Source organism: Ochotona curzoniae, unplaced genomic scaffold (assembly GCF_017591425.1).
Source record: "Ochotona curzoniae isolate NIBS_2020 unplaced genomic scaffold, NIBS_Ocur_1.0 scaffold_1852, whole genome shotgun sequence".
NCBI classification, from domain to species: Eukaryota; Metazoa; Chordata; class Mammalia; order Lagomorpha; family Ochotonidae; genus Ochotona; species Ochotona curzoniae.
The window spans coordinates 56,172,317-56,187,115 of NW_024467087.1; the positions used below are offsets into that span (position 1 = coordinate 56,172,317).

Genomic DNA, 14,799 nt, shown 5'->3' on the forward strand with positions numbered 1-14,799 from the left:
TGTACACAGAGGAGGAGAGACAGTGGGAAGATCTTCTGTCAGATTGAAGAACCTCAGTATCAAAACCCAACCATTTGTTCATGGCTCATTGTTACTAACAAACTGTAGGCTAAACGGCCTATGTGACCTTTAGCACTGATGGGTCCCAATTCTTTTTTTTTTTTTTAAGATTTATTCAGATATACAGAGAGGAAAATCCTCCATCCGATGATTCACTCCCCAAGTGACCGCAACGGCCAGAGCAGAGCCGATCTGAAGCCAGGAGCCAGGAACTTCCTCCAGGTCTCCCACGCGAGTGCAGGGTCCCAAGGCTTTGGGCAGTCCTTGACTGCTTTAACAGGCCACAAGCAGGGAGCTGGATGGGAAGTGGAGCTGCCAGGATTAGAACCAGCACCCATATGGGATCTTGGTGCATTCAAGGCAAGGACTTTTTAGCCGTTAGGCCACGCTGCCGGGCCCGATGGGTCCCAATTCTTATGAATCAAGACCCACCTAAGTCTGGTTGTCTCACAGGTGGCTCCAAGTAATTAAGTGGGTGCTTCCCTTAGTTGCTGGAGGCATGGGCTGTCCAGCTGAAGTGTGTAGGGAATGTGTGGTATTTCCCCACCTTGCAGCTATTGTGAATTGCCCCTTTCAAACTATCGTGGACTGCCCCTTAAAAAAACCCTATGAATGTTCTGTTCAGGGCCACACTCCCGGTGAGGGGTGTTGGTCCTGGCCCGTCAGCCAGCTGCCTGCTCTCAACCAAGTACCCAGGTTCGGATGTGCTGAGCTTCAATAAACCATCCTTGTGCACTTGGATCGACTTCAGACTCCTGGTGATCTCTGGGGATCTCAAAATCTGGGCACAACAAGATGATTCACTCCCCAAGTGGCCGCAACAACCAGTGCTGTGCCGATCCAAAGCCAGGAGCCAGGAACTTCTTGCAGGTCTCCCACATTGGTGCAGAGTCCCAAAACTCTGGGTCGTCCTCTACTGCTTTGCAGGCCCCAAGCAGGGAGCTGGATGGGAAGTGGAGCTGCTGAGATTAGAACTGGTGTCCAAATGGCATCCCAGCACGTTCAAGGCGAGGACTTTTAGCCGTTAGGCCACTGCGCCGGGCCCTAGGCAACATCTTTTAATGTTCAGAGCAGAACTACAGCCAAAACATGATGGTTTGGTTTGTGTATCTATCACCATAGGCTTGAACCTTTAATACGTTAAAGGTAATAAATAATACCTGCAGAAAACTTTAGATTCAGGGAGATAATGTGTGTTTCTGAAAATAAGAAAATGTATGATGATATTCAAAGAATCTATATTACATAGGTTTGCACATTTAAAAATATTTATTTGTTTGTCTAAAAGGCAGTTAGGGAGGGTCAAGGAGAGAGGAAGGGAGGGAGGTGGAGAGAGAAAAGAGAGATTTCTATTTGTTGGTTCACTCCCCCAGATGGCTTTAATGGCTGGAGCTGGGCTGGTTCAAAGTTGGGCGGCAAGAGGTTCTTCTAAGTCTCCCACGTGCCTGTAGGTTGCCAAGCACTTGACCATCTCCCACTGCTTTCCCAGTTACATTATCAGGGGGCTGGATTAGAAGTGGAGCCAGGACTCTAACCAGAATGCGAGCATGGAAGGTGGTTGCTTTACCTGCATGCCACAGAGCTGACCTCAGATTTGTACTTTTTTTTTTTTTTTAAATGAGAGCATTATTGGATAATGCCTGAACTAGACTGTACCAAGCAGTGGCATTATTCAATCCTAATAGAAATAATTTCTCTAGTCCAGGGTTTCTTCAGCGTAGACTATTGCTATCTAACATGAAAAAATTGTTATGATACAGTCAGTAATAAAAGAGAGCATTCCTTATTTATAGCAAATAAAGCTAGAAACATCCAAATAGTCACTAAGCCCTGTCGATCCCATCTTCTTAATATTCTTGGAATTGATCTATTGTCACTGTGGGTGCTAAGTTCAGGCCTTATTTATTTTATGATGGAACTGCTCCATTAACTTCCTAACTCCTATCTGAACTTCCTCCAACCCAACCTTCCCACTTCGACCAGAGTGGGTTAATGCAAAAAACAAATCTGATTATGTTATCAATCCAAATAAAATCCTTCACTGGTTACAGGATGAAGCATTAACTGCTGAGTTAATGAAATACAAAGAATGAGAATGAAATGCAAATGAAATGGAGTTATTAAAAAAAAATCAGTTTATTTTGCTGTAAAGAACTTTGAAGCCTAGGGATTCTTTTGCAATGTATTGTTAAAACTTTTATTTATTTTATATAAAGTGAACAAAATTCATGTATTTCACAATACAGGTTTAGGAACAAAGTGATACTTTCCTCTTCAACCTTCCTCCTGCCCTCATTCTCCACCTTCCCTTCTCTTTCCTTTTTGAAAAAAAATTTCCAACGGCAAACTTTTGGTTAACTTTGCAACCACATACTTAACTCTCTCTTAGGTAAAGAATTCAACAAGTAGAAAATGGTAGTGTGTGTGGGGGAACCCTACTGTTCCTCAGGAGTATAGACAAAAACACATTTCTGATGGATTTCAACATTTTTTTTTTTACATCAAAATAAATTCATCCTTTAACTCCATTTTCCATGAACTTTTTGAACTGCCTTCATATAAGCTCTCTGGTCAAGCAGTCTCGTTTCCTGGTACTTTGCCATTCATTCCCCTGTCTGCTGAGGCTGAAAAATGTTCTTTTACTTTCTTGCTTTCAATATACCATCTTCTTTACATGAAAAGAAGTTGAAGTTCTTCAACTTGAAACTGCATTATTCAGCCAAGGAGCTCAAATATCTTTTTCAATGGAAATCTGCAATCTAACTTTTTTTTTCCCTGAAAAAAGTAAATGGAATTGTATGGGTTACATATATTCTTGTGTGTTTTTTCAGCAGATTTATTATTAGTCCACAGTCCAAGAAGTTTGCAACTCTGTGTGTTCCTTTTTTGGGGGTTGTGGGTGGGGTAGGGTGGAAAGATTTGAGAACACAGCAATGAATATAAGATTGCGATTGCATTATTGCCTCCAGGGTTTCAGGTAACAGCTATCTCAGTTTTCCAGGTAATTGTAAACATTCTTTGACATTCTTATTTGATGATAATAAAAACCGAATAGAAACCTGTCTTAAATAAAGACTTCTTGATTTTTTTCATTTGGCCATCCCTCAGCCAACTGATAGGTTTTTCAATAGTTACGGATCCTGCAGAAGAAACCAAAGGTAAGTGGTAGTAAGAGAGTCAAAATATCAGAGCAAAGATGTTCGGGGTGTGTGTGCATGTGCGTCATGGTCTCAAGAGCAACAGAACTAACGAAAACTGCCTCAAGGTTTATGTCACAAGCAGGAAAGTGAAAGTGATTACAAAACAGTGACAGTCTCACAGGCTAGGCCTTCTCCCAAGGGAAATTAGTGTTTGTAGTATAATCTTTTCTACACATTAGACCACAGGACAGTGGAGATAAGAATATGTATAGGGAAAGCAGAGAAAGTGGAGCGTGGCATTGAGCTGAAGGCAGTCAGGCAAGGGTGGAATGAGTTACAGGATAGGGTTGCCAGGTGTAATAAACTCAGTGTTTTCAACATACCCACATAACACAATATTCATTTGTCTGATATTCAAACTTAACTGGAAATCCTTTATCTGGCAACCCCAGAAAAAGAAAAGACAAAGCTATTCCCACGTTCTTGGTTGTACAAGAATAATCAATGCGGGCCGTAGGGGAGAAAAAAAGAAAAAGGCAGGTAGCCGAAAGATCACCATGGGCACACAGGAGCTATTTCCGGTCGCGAGCCCTCGGGGAAACGAGGGGGCGGGGAGAGAAGATTAAACCTGTCGCCTTCGGTCCGCCAGTGTCCCACAATCCTCCGCTCTCGGTTCCTCTTTCCTCGCTCAAGATGGCGCTGCTCGCGGTACACACTTGGCGTTGGGCAGCCGCGGCGGCTGCTTTCGAAAAACGCCGGCACTCGGCGATTCTTCTCCGGCCTCTAATTTGTGTCCGCGGCTCGGATCCTCAATGGAGAGCACCTCAGCGCGCCGCCTCGGGAACTACTCGGATCTACCAGGTGAGCCGCCGTTCACTGGGAAAAGTGGGGTGAAGGACAAGGGGACCCCTGGGGAAAAAGGTTGCCCTGGTGACCTCGGGTCAGACAAAGAACCAAAAAAAAAAAAAAAAAAAAAGAGTCTCAGAGCTAATCGGCGGCAGCAGTAAGTGAAGGAGAGTGGTGTTAGTAATTTGAAGGAAGAGAAAAAGCTCTGGGGACAGTAAAGCGAGAAGGGGCAGGAGGTTCTGGGCAGAGGGCACCTGGAGCGCTGGCGTCTTGAGGTTAGATTTTTCGGTTTTCTCTGGTATTGGGAGACTGGGTACACACCACTCGCAGCCCACTTACTTTTCTAAATACAGGAAGACCTGACTACTTCCCAAAGTTAGTAATGGCATTTGGCACCAATTTGCGTTAGCTTCCTAGATTCTCCTCAGAGGGCAGCAATTTGGATAGTGCCGTGGGATGACGGCAAACCACGAATGAACAAGCGGCAAATTGAGTTAGCGCCGGTTAACTCCCTTGTTGACAGGACAAAACCGTAATTATCTTCTCCTCCAAAACATAGACTGACTTTCAGTTCATATATTGACACATATGTCCTTTGATCTGAAAATACTGTGATGCTCTATGTGCATAGGTCACTTTGGAAGCCATAAGGCTTCTAATTCTTAACTTATGAATGTCATTGTGGTTAGAGTGCCTCTTAATATTTGTGTTCACTATTCTCTCACGCAGAAGGAGGTTTTTTTTTTTTTAAAAATTACTTGTACTTCTGTTCCTCAGCATATTTCTCCATGTTATTGACAAAAAAAATTAAGTGCATCCGTATCACTTAAAAATGTTTGCTTTTTAGAAAACAAATAACTATTAAATTTTGATTACTCACCAAATATGTAGTATATTAAGTATTAGTTTACTATATGTGCAGCAGTGTGCTAGATAATGGAGTATCAAGAGAAACATACAGTTATGCCCTCAAGGATTGTGCACTTTAATTAAGGAGATTAGATCTGTACGTTACAAGAATAACTGGAAAAAACCAGAGCAATAGGTTAAATGTTAAATAAATAGTAGCAGTAATGGGCATAAGCATCTAGATGAAGAAGTAATTATTAAGGAGCATCTTATAGCAAGGATCTCCTGCTGGTGATAGAACTAGGGAGAATGTTCCAAGCAGGGAGAAAGGGGGAATGATGCTAGATACGTAGAAGGCTGGTGGAGTTTGATTCCTTCATTTATCCAGTATTTATTGTGCCCCTTGATACTGTGAACAAGCAAAATATAAATCCTGTCTTTAAAAAGGCCTGACTGAAATTTAGTAGTGGAAATAGATAAATAGGCAATTACAATGAAGTAGAATTATGCACTGATGGGAGTGTGTAGAGTTCAGGGAAAGCTCCCATGAGTGACATTAAATATAATCTGAGAAAGATTGCCTTGAATAACTGATATATACCTGACAAACAGCAGTGGGCTAGTTGAAGACAGAACAAGCTCTGCAAAGGCCCACGAACATAAAGGCAGGCATTTGCCGTGCTGAGTAAGACCTCTCACTTGGGACACCTGCACTCCTAACCAGGGTTCCTGCGCTCAAGTCCTGACTCACTTCTGATTCTAATTTCCTGCTGATGTAGATCCTGGAAGGCAGCAGTAGTGGCTCAGTTAGTGGGTGCCTGCCTCCCATTTGGGAGACTTAAATTGCGTTTCTGACTATTGGCTCCAGTCTGGTCCAGCACTGGCTGTTGGGAGCATTGGATGAAAGAGCTCTTTGATTCTGTCTCTGTCTCTAATTTCAAATAAATTTAAAAAATTAAAGAATATGGATCTTCTGTAGAACTGAGTATAGTTTATAGTGAAAATTCTAGATAGGAAGTAGCAGAAGATCAGGTTAGAGAAACAAATCCTGATTATTTCAAGATTTTAAAATTATTTGGGAGCTGGTCATGTGAATGCTGGTTTGTGTCCTGGATGCTCCTCTTCTGATTGAACTTTCTGTTTGTGACCTGGGAAAGCAGTGGAGGATGTCTCATGTCCTTGGGCCCCTGCACTCTTATGGGAGACCTGGAAGAAGCTCCTGGCTCCTGGCTTCAGATCAGCTCAGCTCCGGCCTTTGAGGCCCTCTGGGAAGTGAATCAGCAGATGGAAGATCTTTTCCTCTGTCTCTCCTTTTCTTTGTAAACGTGTCTTTCAAATAAAAAGAAAGAAATCTTAAAAAAAAATACTCCATAGCTTTAACTTTGTGCCACATTTTCTCTTGAAGCTGTTTTTGTTCCCATTGAGCTCCAGCAAGCCAGATGCAGTTATGATAAAGTTTATAGGACTATTCTCAGGCTAGAAGAGTAAGAGGGAATTCTGGAGGAATCATTAGGGATTTCAGAGGGGGTGTTGGTAATTAAAATTCAGCCTTCCAGGAAGTGCCATTAGGTTAAACTACCCCTGTGGTGCTGACATCGCAAATAAGCAGTTCCCTGCTAATGTGCCCGGGAAAGTAGTGGAGAATGACCCAGGTGCTTGGGCTCCTGCACCCACATGCAAGATCTGGAAGAAGCTCCTGGCTGCTTGCTTGAGACTAGTCCAGCTTTAACCATTGCTGCCATTTGCGGACTGAGCCAGTGAATGAAGATTGATCCCTTTCTTTCAGTCTCTCTGTCTCCCCTCTCTTTGTTGAAATTCTGGCTTTCAGGTAAAGATAAAAAAATAAATAAATAAAATTAGCCTTTTCCCATGAGCGCTATTGCTACAACTTTGTTCTACTCTCTGCTCTAAATCTTGTTATTTGATTCCCATTTCTCAAAAGTGTGATTATTATTTAAATACAAAATGAGTGAATGTCATGCTTTTCATGATTCGTATTTAGAAGCATAGAGACTCTTCCGTGCCCCTCTTCCTTCTCTATTTCCTCCCTTCTCTTATTTTTTCCCAGGTTATCACATTGGCATATTCTTTCATGTCATAGTAACAAGCTTAACATTTCATTTTATATAAAAATATTATGACATAGTAAGTAGAGGAAAAAGAAAAAAAGAAAAATGGATGTCCTACTATTATTCAGAAGTATAGACACAGACTATGAATGACAGTTCATTTCCAGTATGTTAATCTCATTTATAGAGGTTACGCTTCTTGGTATATATTAGTCGTTCCAGATCAGAGAGAACATACGATATTTGTCTTTTGGGGATTGTCTTGTTTCACTAACCATGATGATTTCCATCCAGATCCATTTTGTTGCAAAGATAAAGTTTCATTCTCTTTTATGGCTGTGTATTATAGTGTATGTGTATTACATTTTCTTTATTCAGTTATCAGTTGATGGGTATCTGGGTTGGTTCCGTATCTTAGCTATTATGAATTGCGCTGCTATAAACATAGGGTACAGGTCACTTTCTCATATACAGATTTCATTATGTTTGGATATATTGCCAGGTGTGGGATCGCTGAATCATATAGTAGATCTAGTTTCACATATCTGGGACATCTCCATATTGTCTTCCATAATGATTATTCTAGTTTATATTCTCACCAACAGGGGATTGGAGTACCTTTCCCCCCACATCCTTGTTATTATTGTTTTCTGATTTCTGTGTGGTAAGCATTTTCCCTGGGGTGAGGTGTAGAACCTTATTGTAGTTTTTATTTGTGTTTCGCTGATAGTGAGAAAACCTGAACAGTTTCATATGTCTGTTGGCCATTTGAATTCCGTCCTTTGAAAAATGCCTGCTTGATACCCTACTCTCATTTCTTAAATGAATTGTTTGTTTTGCTGTTGTTGAGTTTCTTGAATTCTTTATAAACCCTGGATATTAGTCTTCTGTCTGTTGTGTAGTACAAATATTTCCTCCCATTCTCTTGGCTGCCTCTTCAGCTTATTGGTAGTTTCGTTTGCAGTGAAGAAATTTCTTGGAGTGATATAATCCGTTTGTTTATTTTTACTTTAGATGGCTGTGCTGCTGGGGTATTTTCCAAGAAATCTTTGCCTATACATTTCTTACAGAGTGGTACCTAACATCTTCCTCTAATAATTTGATGGTATCAGAATGTAGATTTAAATCCTTGATCTGTTATAGTTGATTTTTTTACAAGGTGTAAGATAGAGGTCTTTTTTCTTTTGCTTGCATAGGTTTAATTTTCTCAGCCCCATTTTTTGAAAAGGCTGTCCTTTCTGGATTTATTTTGCTGCTTGTGAAAAATTAGTTGGATATAGATGTGTGGGTTTATTTCTGTAATTTCTCTTCTGTTCTGTTGATATGAAAGTCTTTATGCCAGTACCAGGTTGTTTTTAGTGTATGTGCTGCTGAAGCAAGCACCCAGGCTGCTTTGATTACAGTGCTCCTGTGGTACAATCTGAAGTTTGGCATTGTGATACCTTCAGCTTTGTTTTTTTGTTAAGATTGCTTTAGCTATTCGGGTCTCTTGTATTTCCATATGAACTTTAGAATAATTTTTGTCTAGAGCTGAGAAGAATGTCATAGGAATTTCGATTGGGGTCACACTGATTCTGAAAATCTCTCTTTGTTAATATAGACATTTGGATAATATTAATTCTCCCCGTCCACAAACAGATTTTTTTCATATTTTGGTGTCTTCTGATGTTTTCATTAATGTTTTGTGTTTTTCATCATAGTGATCCCTCACATCCTTGGTTAAATTTATGCCAAGATATTAAGGTTTGGGTTTTTTTTTTTTTCAGATTTGGATTTGTTTTTTTCTTCCTAAAAATGTCCTTATTCCCTTTGTGATTAGATCTGGGCTGGACTGAAGCCAGAAACTAAGAACTCCCTTTGGGGTGGTCAGGAAATTGACCTATTGAGCTATCACGTGCTGCCTCCCAGGGTCTGTACCGGCAGGAAGGAGAAATCCAATTGGAAATCAAACCCAGCCATTCTGATATAAAGCATTGGCATCTTAACCATTAGGCTAGTTGTCTGCTTTTGTCTTCTATGTCTAAAGGGCATGGAAGGCCTTGTGTTTGAAAAACATGGATTCCACAAGGAGATAAAAGTAGAATGTATAAACTGAGCAGCCTACCTACAAGTTATTAGTGATTTGTGACTAAAATTGCAAGATAAATATTGAATACACCTTTAGGAGAATCAGTAGTATACGGTATGGTATTTGATTTAAAGAGAGTTATTGCTCCTTTTTTACACATACACACATTCCCACTTTATGTGCGATGATTATTGGTGTGCTGTTTAAAATTTATTTTTCATGCAGGGTCATGCCATAGAGTTGTGCTGCACAGTCTGGTAAATACTAGTTTCGTGTGGCTAGTAATGTTAAAAGGAAATTTAAAAAAATATAATTCTGAAGTTATATTCACCACATTTCTAGGATTCAGTAGCCACATATGGCTAGTGGCTATCATTGAACGCCATAGATACAAAGTGTTTCTTGCACTCCTGAAAGTGTAGTTGGGCAGTGCTGCTTTGGAGAATGTATATTCTGTCTTTCTGCTTTTGTCAAGTGAGAAAACTAAGTCCCAATATGAATAAATAACAGGCTTCATTAAGAGGAGATTATTTTAAATATTTAAAATTTTAAATGTTTATTTTAATTTGAAAGGCAGATTACAGAGAGAACAAGAGAGAGAGAGAGATCTTCCTTCCATTGATTCATTCCCCAAATGGCTGCAGTGCCTAGAGCTGAGCCAGTCCAAAGTCAGAGCCAGGAACACTTCCATGTCTTCCACATGGGTGCAGGGTCCTAAGGGCTAGCCTGCACTGCTTTCCCTGGGCACCAGCAGGGAGCTGAATGGGAAGTGGAGCAATAGTGCTCAAATTGGCATGTATATGACATGCCAGCACCATGAGTAAAAGGATTAATCTATTGTGTCACAAACCACATGCTCACCACAAAATATTTAAATTCTGAAAATTGAAAGATTTCATGTAAGATTTAAGTTGTATGATTTATTATGCTATTGACAAGTACATTAATGTTAAAATAATTTATGAATTTTGAATGATAAAATTTTAGATTTATCTCATTAATATTTAAATGTGTAAACTGATATATAATACAGTTTTTCCTTAGCACCTTTTATGCAGATTAAAAAATCTTAACTATAGGGACTAGTGTTAGAGCACCATGGGGCTGGTCATTGTGGGAATGAATTGGCACATAGAAGATTTGTTCTTTCTCTCCCAACTTGATAAACAAAAAAGAGATCTTTTTAAAAATTTTGCTTCTATTGATTCTGACATTGACCTTACACTATTTATGTTAAATATCTTTTAAACAATTTATCCATTTATTTAAAAGACAGTGTAATAGAGTCCTTCCATTCACTGCTTCATTCTCCAAATGGTTGCAATGGCTGGGTGGGCCAGGCACAAGCCAGGAGCCTGGCATTCCATTTGAGTCTCACATAGGTAGGTGCCAGGGGCCCAAATACGTGGATCATCTTCTGCAGTTTTCCCAGGTACATTAGCAGAGAGCAAAGCCAGATAATAAGTTTTAGTGAGGATGTTGAGAAATTTGAACCTTCCTGTGGCTTCTAGTGGTAATATAAAATATTTAGCTTCCCAGGTACCGTATCAGGAAAATAGATCTCAAGTTGAACAGCTGAAACTTGAGCCAGTGCTCTGATATGGGACGCAGGATGCTAGCATTGAAAGTGGTAGCTTAGGGCCCGGCACAATAGCATAGTGGGTAAAGTCCTTGCACGCCCAGGATCCCATATGGGCGCTGGTTCTAATCCCAGCAGCTCTGCTTCCCATCCAGCTCCCTGCTTGTGGTCTGGGAAAGCAGTTGAGGGTGGCCCAAAGCTTTGGCACCCTGCACCCATGTGGGAGACCCAGAAGAGCTCCTGACTCCTGGCTTGGGATTGGCTCAGCTCCGGCCATTGTAGCCGCTTGGGGAGTGAATCATTGGACAGAAGATCTTCCTCTCTGTCTCTCCTCCTCTCTGTATATCTGCCTTTCAATAAAAGTAAATAAATCCTTAAAAACAACAACAACAACAAAAAACAAGACCCCTGTTTTTCTCTGTACCTCTACTAAAAAAAAAAAAAAAAGTGGTAGCTTAACCTGCACCATAATGCTCACCCCAGTTTATTTTTTAACATTTTTATTGAGTTTTAATTTATATGCCATATGATTCACCTATTTGAAGTGCACCATTTAATGGAGTCTAGCATGTTCTATGATATGGACCATCATTGCCACAATCAGTTTTGTATTTTTTTCTTTTAAATTTTTGTTTTTGATGTTATTTACATAGTTGACAGGCATGCAGATCCATGAGGACCACTAAACAGAATGGGGAGGGTTGAGGCCTGAGGGAAGGTGGGTAGGACAAATGCTTCTAATTTTCCTTTTCTTCCCTTTTCTCTTGTATGGAGGGAGAGAAAGGGAGGGAGCTGCTCCCAGTTGCTGAACTACATCAGTACCTAGGAATGGGGAAGTCCGCTTTTCATCTTAGGAACCCCAATGTGGAGAATGTTCCAAGGATATTGCTTGAGTGGTTTTTGATGTTTTTTTTTTTTTCAATTTCTTATTGAAAAGTCAGATTTACAGAAAAAGTAGGAGAGACAGAGAGAAAGATCTTATGGGATCCTGGCACTTGCAAGGTGAGGATTTAACCATTTAAACATCATGCCAGGCCCTGTATTTGATAGTTCTGAAACATTGTTGGTTTTGTAGCTCAAAGGTTGAGAAAATCCTTTCAAAGCCCATTGGCTGACAGAGGCCACCCTGGTACATCCACTCACCCAGACACTTGTTGCCTAGGCTTGACCAGAAGAGTTGTGCAACCTGTTCTCTCTATCTTCTTATTTGGCACTTGATGTCCTCTGCAGGCCCAAATGAGCTGGCCATCATGTCTTCCTTATTCCCCTGAGTATGCTGTCCACTGTATAGACATCGGCAATCAAGGAGGCACAGAGCTGATACATGCAATCCAAGGGCAGACCACAAATCCTATGAGTCTCGCTGTTGCCACAGTTTTATGTTTTTAAAAAATTTCAGGGTGGAACTTGCAGGATAGTTGTTTGAACTAGCGGATAAGATGGCTTGCATCCTGTTACCAGAATGTCTAGGTTTAATATCAGCTTCTGGCCCCTAACTCCAGTTTCATGTTAATGAAGACTGTTGGAAGCAATGATGATGGCTCAGAAATTGGGTTCCTACATTTATATGGTGGATATGGGTTGAATTCTTGGCTCCTGGCTTTGAACCTGGATCAGTCCTCATCATTGCAGTCATTTGGGGAAGTAAACTGGGAAATGGGAGTTCTCTGTCTCCCATCAAATAAATAAAACAGTTAAAAAATAAAACTCTGTATCCTTTGGCATTAACTGTCATGTGCCTCTCCCCTACCTTCCTCCATGAATACTCACTAATATGTCTTCAGTCTATATATATTTGTTTATTCTGAACATTTCATATGAACAGAACCATGCAAGTATGACATGTGACTTTTGTGACTGGCTTCTTTCAGTTAGCATTATGTTTTCAAGGTTTATCCATGTTGTGGCAAATATAAGTTCTTTATTTCTTCTTGTGGCCAAAAAAATAGTCCATGGCATGAGATTTTTTTTGGTACATTCATCATTTGATGAACATTTGCATTGTTTTTCACCTTTTAGCTGTCATGAATAATGCTGCTGTAAATAGTTAAATGCATGTTTTTGTGTGGATATAAATATCTGTTTCTCTTGTATGTATACCTAGCAGTAGAATCCCTGAATCATGTGGTAACTGTGTAATTGTTTGAGAAACTGCCAGACTGTTTTTCCTTTTTGAAAAAGATTTATTTATTGTAATAATACAGGAGAAAATGACAGGATGGAAAGTAGGGGAGGAGGAAGGAAAGGGGGAGGGCTGAATGTCTATTCCTACAAAGCTATATTGTAAAAAATTTTAAAAAAAGAAACAATTAAAATCCATCCTTTCGTATGGATTATGGTTTATACATAAGAAGGAAAATACTTTGTTAAAAAATTAGTCCATATTATGGACTTGGATCAGAAATGTGTTCATGATAAATTTGTTAATCAAAAACAGAGCAGCAGTATTGTATGCTTTGAAATGATGAAATGAAATAAACAAAAAAAGACCCCCAAATTTATTTATTTGAAAGGCAGAGTGATGGTGGGGATTGGGGAGAGTGAGTGCGAGTGATCTTGCAGCTGCTGATTCAGTTCCAAAATTGCCACAGCAGGTGGGGCTGGGCGGTGGGCAGGCTGAAGCCAGGAGCCAGGAGCTTTATCTGGGTTTGCCATGTGAGTGACAGGGACCCAAGTACTAGGATCATTTTCTATTGCTCTCCAGGTGCAATTGCAGGCAGCTAAATCAGGAGGGGAGCATCTAGGACTGAAGCAGTCACTGCACATTTTATATCACCACTAGAAGTATATAAGGTTCTAGTGTCTCCATATTCTCACTGAAACTTATTATCTAACTTTGATTCTAACCTTCCTTATAAATGTAAAGTGATATCCCATTTTGATTTTGACTTATGGCTTTAGAAAAAAGATTTATTTAATTTTACTTGGCAAGTCTGGGTTACAGAGAGAGATGGAGAGGGAAAAAAGAGAGATCTTCCATCTGTTGGTTTACTCTGCAAATGGCTGCAAGGACGAGAACTGGAGTGTTTCAAATGTGGGACCCTGAAGCTTCTTCCAGATCTCCCATGTAGGTGAAGGGGTCTGAGGACTTGAGCTATCCTCTCTTGCTTTCCCAGGCCATAAGCAGGAAGCTGGATCAGAAAGTGGAGTGGCTGGGATATGAACCAGCACCGATATTTGATGCTGGCAAATGGAGGATTAGCCAATCACATCACTGTACTGGCCCTGATTTGTAGAAAGATATTCCATCCACTGGTTTACTCCCTGAGTGGCTGGTTGCAAATAGCTAGAACTGAGCTGATATGAGTCCAGGAGCCAGGAGCCAGGAGCCAGGAGCCAGGAGCCAGGAGCTGCTTCTGGGTCTGTCACACAGGTGCAGGGCACCAAAGCCTTGGGCTGTCCTCTTCTGCTTTCCCAGGCCACAAGCACAGAGCTGAATGGGAAGCGGAACAGCCGAGATACAAACCTGTACCCCTATGAGATCCTGGTGCATACAAGGAGAGGACTTTAGCCACTAGGCTGTCACGCTGGCCCTTGTATTTTCTTCATGACTAACAATACCAAGCATCTTTCTGGGTCCTTAATGGTTGTTTATATATCCTCTTAGGAGAAATGTTATTGTTCCTTTCCTTATTTCTTTTTTAAAGATTTATTTTATTTTTAATGGAAAGGCAGATATATAGAGAGGAGGAAAGAGAGGGGAAAAATCTTCCATCTGATGATTCATTCTCCGAGTGACCACAACGGTCAGTGCTGTGCTGATCCGAAGCCAGGAGCTAGGAGCTTCTTCCAGGTCTCCCACATGGGTGCAGGGTCCCAAAGCATTGGTCCATCCTCGACTGCTTTCCCAGGCCACAGACAGGGAGCTGGATGGGAAGTGCAGCTGCCGGGATCAGAACCCAGCGCCCATATGGGATCCTGGTGCATTCCAGGCAAGAACTTTAATAGCTATGCTATCGTGCCTGGCCCTCCTTTCTTTATTCTTAATTGAGATACTGATGACTTTTATTATTTTGTTGTGAGAGTTCCTTTAAAAAAATGTTTGTTTTCCCTTTTTTTTTGGTTGTTAGTAAGTTTTATTTTGTAAAGTATACAGCCAGAGATGTGGAGAGAGTTCTCCAGTCTGCTGGTTCCCTCTCTGATTGGAATAACAATTGCTGTGCGTCATTGGTTCACTCCCTGGATGTT

At 40.7% G+C, this 14,799-nt stretch overlaps 1 protein-coding gene across 5 annotated transcripts in view; it reads left to right on the forward strand.

Moving 5' to 3' along the window:
- Positions 1–3,874: 3,874 nt before the first annotated feature.
- Positions 3,875–14,799, forward strand: part of ABCB7 (ATP binding cassette subfamily B member 7) — a 97,438-nt gene continuing 86,513 nt past the window's right edge. For 3 of the 5 annotated variants that reach the window (XM_041000121.1, XM_041000122.1, XM_041000120.1), the window contains exon 1: positions 3,886–4,061. In XM_041000121.1, the coding sequence (XP_040856055.1) occupies positions 3,894–4,061 (168 nt within the window). In that variant the 5' untranslated portion in view covers positions 3,886–3,893. Of the gene's footprint in view, positions 4,062–14,799 lie in introns of all 5 variants that reach the window. The other 2 variants (XM_041000118.1, XM_041000119.1) reach the window with 2 other exon arrangements.